Source organism: Cibotium barometz, chromosome 19 (assembly GCF_041138505.1).
Source record: "Cibotium barometz isolate CiBa-2024 chromosome 19, ASM4113850v1, whole genome shotgun sequence".
In the NCBI taxonomy this organism is placed as follows: Eukaryota; Viridiplantae; Streptophyta; class Polypodiopsida; order Cyatheales; family Cibotiaceae; genus Cibotium; species Cibotium barometz.
This window is the reverse complement of record NC_141064.1, coordinates 45,606,926-45,621,145: the sequence shown is the minus strand read 5'-3', so window position 1 is coordinate 45,621,145 and position 14,220 is coordinate 45,606,926. Positions and strand designations below refer to the sequence as shown.

The 14,220-nt window shown below is 40.1% G+C and overlaps 1 protein-coding gene across 1 annotated transcript; it reads right to left on the bottom strand.

Moving 5' to 3' along the window:
- Positions 1-1,429: 1,429 nt before the first annotated feature.
- Positions 1,430-4,068, bottom strand: LOC147628663 (small ribosomal subunit protein uS11y). The gene is made up of 6 exons (XM_086813874.1): positions 3,928-4,068; positions 2,902-3,027; positions 2,770-2,815; positions 2,363-2,448; positions 1,789-1,918; positions 1,430-1,708 (listed from the first exon to the last, which is right to left on the bottom strand). The coding sequence occupies exons 1-6, from the start codon at positions 3,928-3,930 to the stop codon at positions 1,641-1,643; spliced, it is 459 nt and encodes a 152-aa protein (XP_086670000.1). The 5' UTR covers positions 3,931-4,068; the 3' UTR covers positions 1,430-1,640.
- Positions 4,069-14,220: the final 10,152 nt, after the last annotated feature.

The window sequence follows — 14,220 nt, the reverse complement described above, 5'->3', positions numbered from 1 at the left end:
GAGTGGATAGGGGAAGGGGAGAGGAGAGAGGATAGAGGAAAGAAGGCGGCACAGGTGGGGCAGCGGAGAGAGGAAAAGGCACCGAAGAGAGAGAAAGGGGAGGGTAAGGAGCTGTAGATAAAGCAGCAAAGAGAGGCAACAGAAGGAAGCAGAGGCAGCGAACAGAGAGGAGGCAGGGCAAGTGGGGCAGCGAGGAGAGAGAAAGAGGGGAGAGGAGGAGGTACAGGTGCAGGTGCAGGTGGGAAGGCAGAGAGAGAGAGGCAGGAAAAAGAGAGAGAGAGGACAAACACTACCTGTGAGAGAGAGAGAGAGAGAGAGAGAGAGAGAGAATAACAAATAAGTCATAAGTATACCATCGAAGTGCAGACATTGGAAAGGTACTTAAAATCTTCTAAGTGGGAAACCAGTTTGCTCCCTTTCTCTCTCTCCCCACCATGGGTGGCCAACCAAGTGAGCGGAATGGAACTTTACCAAACCATCTCACAATTAGGAACCAGATACTACTGCTAGCACTCTGCCCGCATGCACACACAGATTCGGGTCACAGCCATTAGGTAATTTACAAATTCCAACCATTTGATAGTGTGTCAAAGCCATGTGATTGCATAAACTCTATTTCAAAAGCTTTGTACACTACAGGCCTTGAAGGCTTTGACCAACTCTTCCTTGTTAGTCAATTCCTAAAACCTTCTGAGATGCATCCAACATTTGCCAACCATAATTGAACCCCCCAAAAAAAAAGACTTAGGCAGCGATTAGCACCACAAATCCATGTGACTTATTTTCTTACTACATAAAAAACTCTTCCAATTCAACGTTAATGACTTATTGTGACAGAATGGCATGATCTGCCCAAGGTCCTTCACAAGCAGATTCCCAGATCATCGAAGGGATGCAGTACAGATGTTGGAGATCCCTTACCCATGGGAATGGGCAGGGGTAATACAGGTGAATTTGTCTGTACAAGACATAATCATGCATTCACCTATGTGAAATCCTATAGGTGAACATTATGGAGAACAATGTTTGGTCAGAGAGCTAACTTTGTAAACTGTAGCACACAAACCTTCTCCAAGGGGCACTGTTTCATGAAGCTTTAAAAATACTGAGAGGTGGGGGACCACATTTTGGAACCCATTTCCGGCAGTCCCCAGCAGGAGGGAGGCCGCACTCACAAGTTGTGTAGGCTGTGTCTACCATATGCTCCCTCAAAGAACTGCCATGACCTCATAATGAAGCCAGCAGACCACATGCGATCCATGTGATGGCAACAAAGTGCAGGGAATGGGACTTGAACCCAAACAAAATGCAGGGAATGGGACTTGGACCAGGGGGTCTCTCAGAAGATTCTAATCACCATATGACCAGTCAGCAGTTCACAATTTTCCACGCATGCCAAGGGAAAAAGAATTCTTATGATCCACAGTGATTAACAAAACACAACATACTTAAGAGGTCATTAAACAAAAAGATTAAACTGCCATCTGGTGACACATGGCAACGTATAGAGAAAAATATCCTCAATGCCAGCAATAACACGCTGCTGCATCACCTCATGTGATTGCAAGCAAAATTCTTTCTTTGCAAGAAATCAATAGAAAAAAACTCATCTTAAAGATGCCCAAAACATCCATATCTCTTCACAGCCTGCGACCTCTTCTACCACCTTTCCTTCTCGTGCTGTCCGTTGGTATCGGAGTGACATCCTCTGAAGGTACAAAAAAAATTTCAAAAACCGATGCTTACAACAGATGTATTAGGTTCATAAACAAGAATGCTGCATCATACCAATGCGCCCTATTCGCATGCCAGAACGGGCAAGTGCTCGCAGTGCTGATTGGGCACCAGGACCAGGTGTCTTAGTCTTGTTACCACCAGTTGCGCGTAGCTTAATGTGGAGGGCAGTTATCCCCAGCTCCTGTAAAAAATCACAGGTACAGATACACAAGCCATTATTTACCACTTGTGCTAGTGCTGATCTTGACATAGAAATGGCTTCGCTTATATGTCCAATGACAAGGCTAATGGAAAATTTTTTTTATTTTTTTATTTTTTTTTTGGGGGGGGGGGGGGGGGGGGGGCATCTGACTAAGGGGGGGAAAGGCCCTTCGGCCAACGAGAAAGTCCCAAGGTCAGGTGCTGAGGGTATCTGACTGAAAGGTGGAGACCCCTGGACCGGACAGGAAAGGCCGTCATAGTAGAGGGTAGATACCACCGGGGAGACGTCCACAACAGGGTGTTAAGAGGGCATTTGATTTAGCAGGAAAGACTATTTGACCAAGGGGAGGTCAACACCATGGTACTATAATGATTACCACTTGACTTGTCAAAAACAAACTTATAATGGCTTTACTATGCTCACCTTACACTTCTGGGCCACATCTTGGGCAGCAAGCATGGCTGCATAAGGGGATGACTCATCTCTGTCAGCTTTCACCTTCATGCCCCCTGGCACACAAAACAACACATAAGCTAAGATGGCAAGTAAGATAAACCACAGGCCTTACATAGCTGGGAGGCATGGGAAGGCAGCATGTCACCCATCCATTGTCCCTGCCACATGATGTCGATCACACCACATCAGGACACAGAGTGCCTAGATGGCATAGAAGAGTACCATCTGCGCTTTGATGCTATGCATGGAGCATTCAAAGGAATACATTTATGCCTGATCTCACTCATTAATCATAGAATTAGATATTCACGGTAACAAGTAAACACTAATACAAGCACATAACCAAGCATATAAAGGCAAATGGTAGCACTTACCAGTCACACGTGCAAGAGTTTCCTTTCCGGAGAGATCAGTGACATGCTACAAATAATCCCGCATATAAACAGCAATGTGTTAGGCTGTGATACTCAAATAATTAGAAGATGGATTAAGAGAGCTGAGCTTACAACGAATGTGTCGTTGAATGAGGCAAAGATGTGAGCTACCCCAAATACATGCTCTCCTTCCCGTGCACCAGGACCACTCAAGGTCACATTCTCCTCCTTCACCTCTTTGGTTTTCCTCTTGCCAGACTTACCACCGTGGTCAAATAGCACATGGCGTGCACGCACACAAACAAATAAAGAGAAAGTTAATAGAGCAATGCAGTTAGTATTAATCATCACACTCGGTGATTATCTTAATGTCAATCATTGTGGATATTAAGATGTGAACAATCATAACTAAAATTAATCACTTTACCGATTAGGTGTGGTTCAATGAATTTAATAACACCCCTCAAATACATTAATGCAGCATGAACACCTTATCATTACTAAGATACCGAAAGGAAAGTAATTAGTGCTACTAACAGAAATTGCTAAAACGCAACGTTTTTCATAGGTAATGGGTGCTAACAGAGGCGTCTATTATTGTTGGATGCAAGTATCAGCAGCGTGCACCCGGCTCTTGGACCACAGCTTCAACCTCCTGAAGGAGAATATACATTTTTCACACCCTGCCATCCTGGACGTTGAAAGCTTCCAATAAGGACAGCGCAATGCAGCTCACTGGCAGCCCATGACATGGTGGACATCCTGAGCCCTGGGTGATTGCAAGACATGATGGATCTTATCAGGCAACAAGATATGCTTTCTCAAGACCTTTAGTCTAGGTGATGACACCAAGTTCATACACCTTCGTGAACCACCCCACAAACTTAATCTCAACCCCTTCTGACTCAGAGATAGGCAGCCTTCCCAAGCTCAATGTAATTTATTGTGTAGACATGTTTTCTTTTGGTGGCTCAAGACCTCTTTAGGTTATGTACTTGGTCTCATAGATCATTGTAACCTACCTCCTACCTCATCAAGGACTCTTCTCCCTAAGCTCCAAATTCAGAAGATTTTTGTTTTTGTTTTTGAATTTCTCGCCACCGTTATAATCAAAGCCAGGGAGACAGAAAAAATAGCTGGGTAGATGAGAAGAATTACCATGTTCACTGCAGCTCAACAGTAATGGACGATGGAGCTAACGGACGATGTAGCTTGAAAGGGAACCTTGCAAGAGAAGAGAAGAAAACGAGGTCTCAAACCCTAGACGTTTATTATGGTTTGATAAAAGGAAATCTGAACTTATAGGTGCCACGACGATGATTTTGTTGGTTTAATGGAAATGCAAAATAACATTTTGGTGCCCTATGTAATGGGGTGCCACGATGATTTTCTTGGTTTAATCCAATAAATTTTTAATAATATTCAGGCCACAATTGGTGTGCGAGTGGGGTTAGGGAGTCGGCGGATCGTGGGCATACGCTTCTCACATGTGGGATGCATGCCCCCGTACGTTGGGCAGGTGACACCTTATGCGTGCATGCACACTCGTGATGGAGAGAGAATGGGCACAGGAGGTGGCAGAGAACGTTGGCGGCTGGGGGGGATTGGGAGCTGGAGGATCCTGAGAACATAAAGCGCCTTCGCGCGACGATGAAGGCAGAGAGAGGGAGAGAAGGAAGGTTGTGCTCGACTAGATTGCTGCGAGGCTTAACGCCCAGACACTGAAGTTTGACCGTAAGTTATGCATGAGAGTTTCCCCTGAGTTGATAAGGAGTCAGGTAGGCCTCTTTTATATGTGTAGTGTGATTGTCTTTTGCTCTGGCAAACCCCCATCCAAAGCTGATATTGGCACATGTTTGTAAGATGACATCTTTCATGAGACAAGGTTGTTTCTCATGTTTTTTATCTAGGCAAGGGGTTTTTCAATGTATTGTTTACTAAAGGGCAAGCTGTTTTTGAACTGTTTGCGAAAGCACCTATATTCATGGGGCATAGACTTGTACATGCTATCCCTTTTGATCCTCTCTTTGACGTGAATAAAAGCCTGCAAGAAGCATGTCCTATCTGCAAGAAGCATGTCCTATCTGGGTAAAAATAGTGGGTTTGCTCCTGTAAGGTTCCCAAAATAGAGGAAACACTTAAGATAGTCCACTAAGTCTTATCTTGGAGAAAATTTCCTACTCATCTACACCTTGACCATGCAGAGATTCAAGGATACGATTCATAGGTAAGACCTAGTTCTATCCCACTGGGGGAGCGTGGTCTTCTAAAAATCAAATCACCCATAGGATAATTGATCATAATTTGGGCAACTACTAGTCTTGATTCCTAGAGACAACGCTTTTTTCCTCATCCATACAAGGCACAGCCGCTAGCCTAGTCTTCTAGAATAGAATTGCCCGAGAACCTATTTATCTAGCGTAGGAAAGCTACCCGACTAATCGGGTCCACGCGTCCGTAGGATGGTGCCATCGGGGCATTCCATCCTCCCACTTTCCACCCTACTCACGCGTTAATTTGTTTTCTAATTAATCCTACCACACTGTTTGACATAAATAATCATGTTCCTTAATTAAGGTCCTTTTCACAAGGTTTCTTAAAACAGCCTTTTTCCACAGTACAATAATGCCAAAGACAAGATTTATAAAAAAAGTTTATACATGAATCAATTCCATACAAGCCAAACCGTCTCTCTTATTCTTTTCCTTTATACTGCCGATGATCTAGAATTCGACCTCCCAGCCTCTACATGCTAGGCAAAACCCTACGGGACCATACACCTCATCGTCGGCGGCCGCCGCCGCCGGCTGGCGAGGACTCAAGCCAGCCTGTCGCCCTCTTAGGCTCCGTCACTCAATCCTCCTGTCCCTCAGAGGAGGGATGTCTACGCACTAGGGTGGTCTAATTCACCACACTAGCCTGGGCCCTTAGAACTAGGCAACATCACAATCACTTGCCTCAATTGGCGAATCTCATTCTCCCAATGATACCATGGGCCAACTCCGGGCCTTACTGATGTCTCCGCCGTCCGGCTATACAAGCACAAGAATGGGGCAGCGTTAAGACAAGGAGAGTTGTACCTGTACCTTAATTTAACCAAAATAACAATCCATTTACTCAACTAAACCATAAGACTAGAATCCATGTTACCTTCTTAAGAAACCAATCCTTTTCACAAAGATTTTAGCATTTCAACTTAAGATTGTGATAAGACATTCTTTATTAAGGCATATACTGTTGTTTAAAAGAATACAAACTTTAACTAGTAAATCAATCAAATAGATCACTATTAACAATTAATAGAGAAGCCGGGGCCATACCTCAACCCCTAAGAATGATATATAATTTTTTTTAAAAAAAACCTTATAGAAATTTGTCGTTTATCATTGTCTTTGCTCGTTAATAAGAGTTTCAGAACTTGATATATGAGAATAGAGAGTCTTCTAATACCTTCTCTTATGATTGAAATCATCCGATCATCCCCAACATTTATCTCCTCTTACTCGTACTCTAACTTTTCTCTCTTTCGAAGGTCTATGGCAAAATAGCCTTCTCTTGCAGGGCTACGGCATAATATTCTTTCTTTAAAAGAAAAGCTATGGAGTTTTGGTCTCTTCCTCTGAAAGACCATAGCAATCTAACCTTCTCTTCTAAGATATTAGGTAAGAATGAAGGGATATATACATCTCAAGCTCTAGGATTAACTTGAGGCTACTTGCTGCATTCTTATAGTTTTCCCTGTGTGTAGAGACCCTGACAGAATGAGCAAATTGTTTCAGTCATAACTCTTTGATAAAAACTCAGAATATGGTCATATAGCCAGTCAAAAAGAACCGGAAGGCATCTAGTCTACAAGCCAACGCATGTAGAATAGGCAAATACGTCTGTATATAGCCGCAAACACACCATCTTTAGAAACGCGTTGCTTTTTCATATTTTTAGTATGCATGGACTCTAAATATGTAAAAGTACTCTAAATATGACCTCCTATCACCTAAATTCGAATTTCTATTTTTGGAGATACTTATCTCTTAATAGAACTATTCTTGTCTTCTTATTTCTTTAAGGATTTTTGGAGCTAATATTTTTATTCTAACACTTTCCTAATGTTTCTAGCCTTATTGTCTCACTCTTCTCTAAGTGCACTCTCTTTCCTTATTGAAATCTATATTAAAAGAGACACATACATACATGGCTTGGGAGGACCTTATAGCCCCCTTGGCTTAGACCTGCCATGGGAGAGATTACACGTGCTCTTGGACCGGTTCTACACCTTCCAAAGGATGAAGCGGGAGCTAATAGTGTGTGTATTACTTGGGATACCAAGGTGGAAACCCCTTAAATCCCTGGAGGTGGACTTAGGAGAACTAGGGAAACTAGAGTTGTGCCTGAAATTCAGTTTATTTCCAAGAGCATGTTTTAGATGTGGTGGCTTTGATCATATAGCCAAGAACTGTACATGGGGGGATGCATGCTAAATCAGTGAGTGAGGACAGGAAAATAGGAGAAACCTATGGGGGTAGCATTGCTAAAGATGGAGAGACAAACACAGAGGAGGTAAAAGAAGGGAAAGGGAAATAAATTCTAACTAGGGGGGGATCATGTTGAGGGAGATTGGATAAAAGCTAAGGGGAAAGCTAATCTTAGACAAGTTAAGAATGAGGCAAGAAAGGCTCAATCGGTGAGAGAAACCAGAGGGAGTAGGTCCCAAAGCAATTTGAGCCCTTTGATATACTCAAACCCTTTCAGTCCTGTGAGGGATGAGTACAGTGGAACATTTTTTGTACAAAGGTTCAACTGGCAGGTGGAAGAGGCTTGGAAGGAGGTCCAAAAAGATGCAAATGCCAAAGGGGATGAGGAGGAGGTGGACATGGTTCCATAAACAGCCCTTACATGAGTAAGTCAATGGATGTTAGTGGTTGTTGCAGATGGAATGTAAAAGGGATTAAGGATGGGAAAAATTATCCTACTTTTTGGGGATTAGTCAAGGATTGGGGCTATTCAAGAACATAATTTGTTTGGATCAAAATCATATAGGAAGGATAGGTATAAAGATTGGACTGTGTTGTATGGGGGTGTGAATGGGGGTATAGTGGAGTAATGACTATTATTAAAAATAATCTAAACCCTAATGTAGTTACTAGTCGTCCCAATGGTAGGATTTTGGTAGTTGAGACTCAAGTTCATGGGTAAAGGATGTGGGTAGTGAATATCTATGGGGCCCACAATCATAAGATTAGAAGTGCAATGTGGGAATGGATTGCTAATATAAACATTCAGGGCCATGGTATCCTTTTGGGAGATTTCAATATGGTTGAGAAACAACTGGATAGGTGTGGGGGGAGTATCATTTTGATGGGACAAGAGAAGAAGAGATGGGATGAACTTAGAGGAAAGATGGGATTGACCGATGGGTGGAATATGGGTGATCTGAGAGGAAAGATGGGATTGACTTGAAAGATCCCTACCCCCTCCATGCATCGAATTCATGGGTGCTAGCAGAGCGGAAGTAGCACTTCTTGCACCGGGCAGAGCCTCTCACTCAGGGCCTCGCCCACCACGGATATCCGGACAAGAGACTAATCTCTCGGTTCTTCCAAAATCGAACCCGGAAAAACTTCCCTTGCCCAATAGACATAGGCGTGATATTTTATTCTAACGTAGTCAAGGTCTTTACTAACGACACTAATCCGACCGAACCCGTAAGTCTCATGGTCATATCAAGGAAGAGACTTGCACTTGGATCATAGAGTCCAATGCTTTTTTCCTCATCAAGAGGCACAGCCGTTGATTCTTTTCCATAGAACAAGGGTTATCCGGGATTTACTTCAACTATCGTAACTTAACAGAATTGAGTCTCATTTTAGGAATCCATCAGTCCAGCCTAACCCCATCCAATCCCATGGGTTAGCCAACCACCCAACCATTGTAGTGAAAGGATCCATTTAGAAATTTTGTTACGTTTTGTCCCGGCGGGTACCAAGGAAAAGAGTTCCCAGCCCCCCTAGCTGGCATTTCAAGTAAAGTTCAAGATAGTTACACCCCTTACACACCCAATATGAAATTGCTTTTTTTCACAGATTCAGTTGTCTTTAAAACAATCTTTTAATGAAACCATAGTATCACTCATCATAATCCTCCAAATATCTAGCTTGAATTCTAGTTTTCAATCATTCCTTCATCGGTGTACCTATGGCATCATTGGCAACCAGAACGCTCACCACCTGTTCACTCAGGGGTCTTTTCAATAGTTCCTAGCTCATAGTACCCGACAATATAATCACATAAGAAAATCCAGATGGACTCTCCATTGAAGATCAGTAAGATCAACCAACAGATCCATATATAAAAGAGCCATGGACTCATCCGTTAAGGACCAACAAGGATAATCAACCAGATCCATGCCCGAGTTCAGAAAATAACTCTAACACCTTATTCCATTTTTCTTCCTCAATGCACGCATGGGTATCTTCGATGGCAACCCAGAGCCCGAGCACCATATCGTCAGCACCCTCTAGGCTCCTTCGCAGGTCACCTAGCACTTCACTCATAGGCCGCTTTCTTAGTCCCTCATCCACCGTACCGGAAGCTCACCATTTAAATCGAACCGAGGCTGGTCAAGACCTCAATCGACCTTGCTACGCGAGATGTCCTTCGTTGGCTCTCCGTCAGCTGTTGCAACTTTATCACTCAAGTCTCCACCACCTCATTCACAAGATGGTCAAAAATGCTTTCCCAGCACTCTTGACATAAAACAGTCATTTAAAACCAGGTCATAAATACAGTTTCTAACAAACTCTCATCTTTCCACATTGTTCCATATCATTTCTCGTTATTCCACATTCTTCTAAATCAATTCACTTTGCTTATTCCATATATCTATTCCCATTATCCTTCATCCATTCTCATCCAATCATATCATATTACATCTCATCACATCTAACCACATCACATCACATTCATCCACATCACATCCAATTACATCTATCACATCCAATTACATCTATTCAGATCCTCATCTAACCACATTCATCCATTCTCATCCAATCATATCATATTACATCACATCACATTCATCCAATTACATCTATTCAGATCCTCATCTAACCACATCACATCACATTCATCCACATCATATCCAATTACATCTATTCAGATCCTCATCACATCACGTCACATCCATCCTCATCACATCTCATCCATTCACATCTACCCATATCCACATCACACCACATCACATCCATTCACATCTACCTAGATCCACATCACATCAATCACATCTATCCGTTCACATTACATCACATCCATTCAGATATCATCATATCACATTCACATCTCATCATATCCATTCACATCTTATCATATCCACTCACATCACATCCATTCACATCTTATTATATCCACTCACATCTCATCACATCCATTCATATCTCATCACACCCATTCACATCCATCACACCCATTCACATCTATCACATTCATTCACATCCATCACATTCATTGCATCCACATCACATCACATATATTCCATCCACATTACATCACATCCACATCACATCTCATTCATTCCATCCACATCTATCCATATCTCATCACATCCATTCACATCTCATCACATTCAACCACATCACATCACATACATTCCATCCACATTACATCACATCTCATTCATTCCATCCACATCTATCCATATCTCATCACATCCACTCACATCTCATCACATTCAACCACATCCATCCATTCGTTCACATTCACATCTATCCACATCTATCCACATCCATCCATTCATTCACATTCACATTCACATCTATCCACATCTATCCATTCATTCCCATTCACATCTATCACATTCATTGCATCCACATCACATCACATACATTCCATCCACATTACATCACGTCCACATTACATCACGTCCACCACATCTCATTCATTCCATCCACATCTATCCATATCTCATCACATCCACATCTATCCATATCTCATCACATCCATTCACATCTCATCACATTCAACCACATCCATCCATTCATTCACATTCACATCTATCCACATCCATCCATTCATTCACATTCACATATATCCAGATCCATCCATTCATTCACATGCATATCTATCCACATCTATCCACATCTATCCATATCTCATCACATCCATTCATTCACATGCACATCTATCCACATCTATCCATATCTCATCACATCCATTCACATCTCATCACATTCAACCACATCATATCACATACATTCCATCCACATTACATCACATCCACATCACATCTCATTCATTCCATCCACATCTATCCATATCTCATCACATCCACTCACATCTCATCACATTCAACCACATCCATTCACATTCACATCTATCCACATCCATCCATTCATTCCCATTCATATCTATCCACATCCATCCATTCATTCCCATTCACATTCACATCTATCCACATCCATCCATTCATTCACATTCACATATATCCAGATCCATCCATTCATGCACATGCACATCTATCCACATCTATCCATATCCATCCATCCATTCATGCACATGCACATCTATCCACATCTATCCACATCTATCCATATCCATCCATCCATCTATCCACATTCACATATATCCAGATCCATCCATTCATTCACATGCACATCTATCCACATCTATCCACATCTCATCGCATCCATTCATTCACATGCACATCTATCCACATCTATCCATATCTCATCACATCCATTCACATCTCATCACATTCAACCACATCACATCACATACATTCCATCCACATTACATCACGTCCACATCACATCTCATTCATTCCATCCACATCTATCCATATCTCATCACATCCACTCACATCTCATCACATTCAACCACATCCATCCATTCATATACATTCACATCTATCCACATCCATCCATTCATTCCCATTCACATCTACCACATTCATTGCATCCACATCACATCACATACATTCCATCCACATTACATCACGTCCACATCACATCTCATTCATTCCATCCACATCTATCCATATCTCATCACATCCACATCTATCCATATCTCATCACATCCATTCACATCTCATCACATTCAACCACATACATCCATTCATTCACATTCACATCTATCCACATCCATCCATTCATTCACATTCACATATATCCAGATCCATCCATTCATTCACATGCACATCTATCCACATCTATCTATTCGTTCACATGCACATCTATTCACATCCATCCATTCATTCACATGCACATCTATCCATATCCATCCATTCATTCACATACATATTTATCACTTCACGTCTCATTATCATCCATTTACATCACATCACATCTCATTCACATCTTATCACATCTTATCACATCGCATTCACATCTTATCACATCACATTTACATCTTATCACATCACGTTTACATCTCATTTAATCACATCGCATCCATTTACATCCTGTTACATTCATTTACATTCATTCGGCTCTACATCACATCTTATCACATCCACTTTTAGTACTGTTTTCTACTTTCGATATCGATGGGACTTTTCTAAGTTTCTGCCAATTGCTTGGCCTAGTTAAAGGTACTTTTTCTCGATGGATATTTTCATATTCTTTCTCAAATTTCTCAAGTGAAATATATTCAATATTCTTCTTTTGAGTAAAAGATTCATGGGATTTACAAAAATCAATTCTACCCATATTTTCCAATAAAATTAATAATGCTCAAAATTCCACTTTTGATAAATACTCATAATTTGAATTATGCCAAAAATTACTCTTTTACCATTTGATTACTTGGATATTAAATATTATGAAAATTTCTTTTTTTGTATAAAAATAAATTTATTTTTGTATAAAAATAAATTTACCAAAATTTACTCTTTTCTTATAATCAATTAATTATGCATAATTAAAAAATTTATTTCTCATGAATATGATGAAAATCTTTCTTTTTGCATAGGATGTCCAATCCTAGAATATGGTAGGAAGTCCTCTTTTAGCATTATGCATAAAAATAAGATATGTATTATTTTCTGAAAATTTTGCCATAGCTTTGTTTTGCTATTACTGATAATTCTCAAATTTTTCTAAAGAATAAAAACTTGTAATGGAAATATGGTAGTAGTTTCTCTTTTATGCTTAAAATTAAATTATGAATTTAAATCATGATTTTAACCATAATCATAATCTTAATTATGATTATTTCACTAGATTAAGCTAATTCCATTATTTCTCTTTTCCCAAATTGATAGGATAATCGATTTCTCATTTAAAATCAATCAAAGTAGTTTTTAACTACTTATAAATAATCTAAAAGAAATAACCATTATTTTGGTAACACAAAATCATAAAAATAACATTTTCTTAATCTCTAGCTTATCAAGCCTAGAGTTTAGCTTTGAATTAAGAGACTATCATTGAGAAGCATCATTTTTCAAAGGATTTAGCCATAAAGATGGCTATTCTTTTAGAGAGAGAGATTTACTTAAAGAAAGCATTACAAATAAGCATAAAGATTAACTTTCTCTTAATTAAGCATTAAGACTTTAAGGAAAATCTTGATTTGAATTAAAACAATTATTTAGAAAGCTTCTCAAGCTTGAGAGAGGTTGAGAAGAAGAAAGTCATTGAGATAAATTGAAAAAAACCATAAAATTTGATTTTACCTCTTTAGCTTGATTCTCTATTAGCAGTGAAGTCCCCGACCAATCAATTGATCCACCAAGAGGAGAAGAGAAACTCTAAGAGTTGTTGTAGAGAGAGAGAGAGCTCCAAGCTCCCAAGAGAGAGGAAAATTTAAGGAATAATAAAAAATATGATTATTTTAATATAATACTAGCATGGTATAGCTTCAATATTTTTTTATAAAAGACTAAGGATCTATTTATAGGTGAGGGAGGCCACTAACCAAGTTCAACTGGGTTCTAGAATTTTACAGGTTCAGTTTGACTCAATTTGGACAAGATTTGGACCAGTTTGGCTCCCTTTTGATTTGGTTTGATCCAGGAGAGAGGAGAGATAAAATATCACAATTTTTTTGAATTAAAAACCCTTCCACACATGTGAAATAGGCGCCTACCTCAAGAGTCCCCCTCTCCTTACCAAGGTGTCAAAAACGCATCATTATTTCAAAATATCTCATTTTTTAGTAATATCTCATAATTTTTAACTAATAAACCTTGTACTCAGTCAAGTCTTCATCTTATGTGAGCATTTACAACAATTAGACCATAATCCAAATTTTTTTGAAAATGTAGACCCTTAGTAGGCTAAGGTTCTTTATACCATTTTCATTTAATTCCTAATGCACATTGGAAAGTTCATTTTGAACTTCTGTTTTAGGAGAATCCATTTTAGACACTAGGAGGATTTTTATATCCAAAGATATCTAGATTTTGGATTATCTCTCTCTAGATATTTTCTCTCTCTAGGCCAAAACAGGATAAAACAA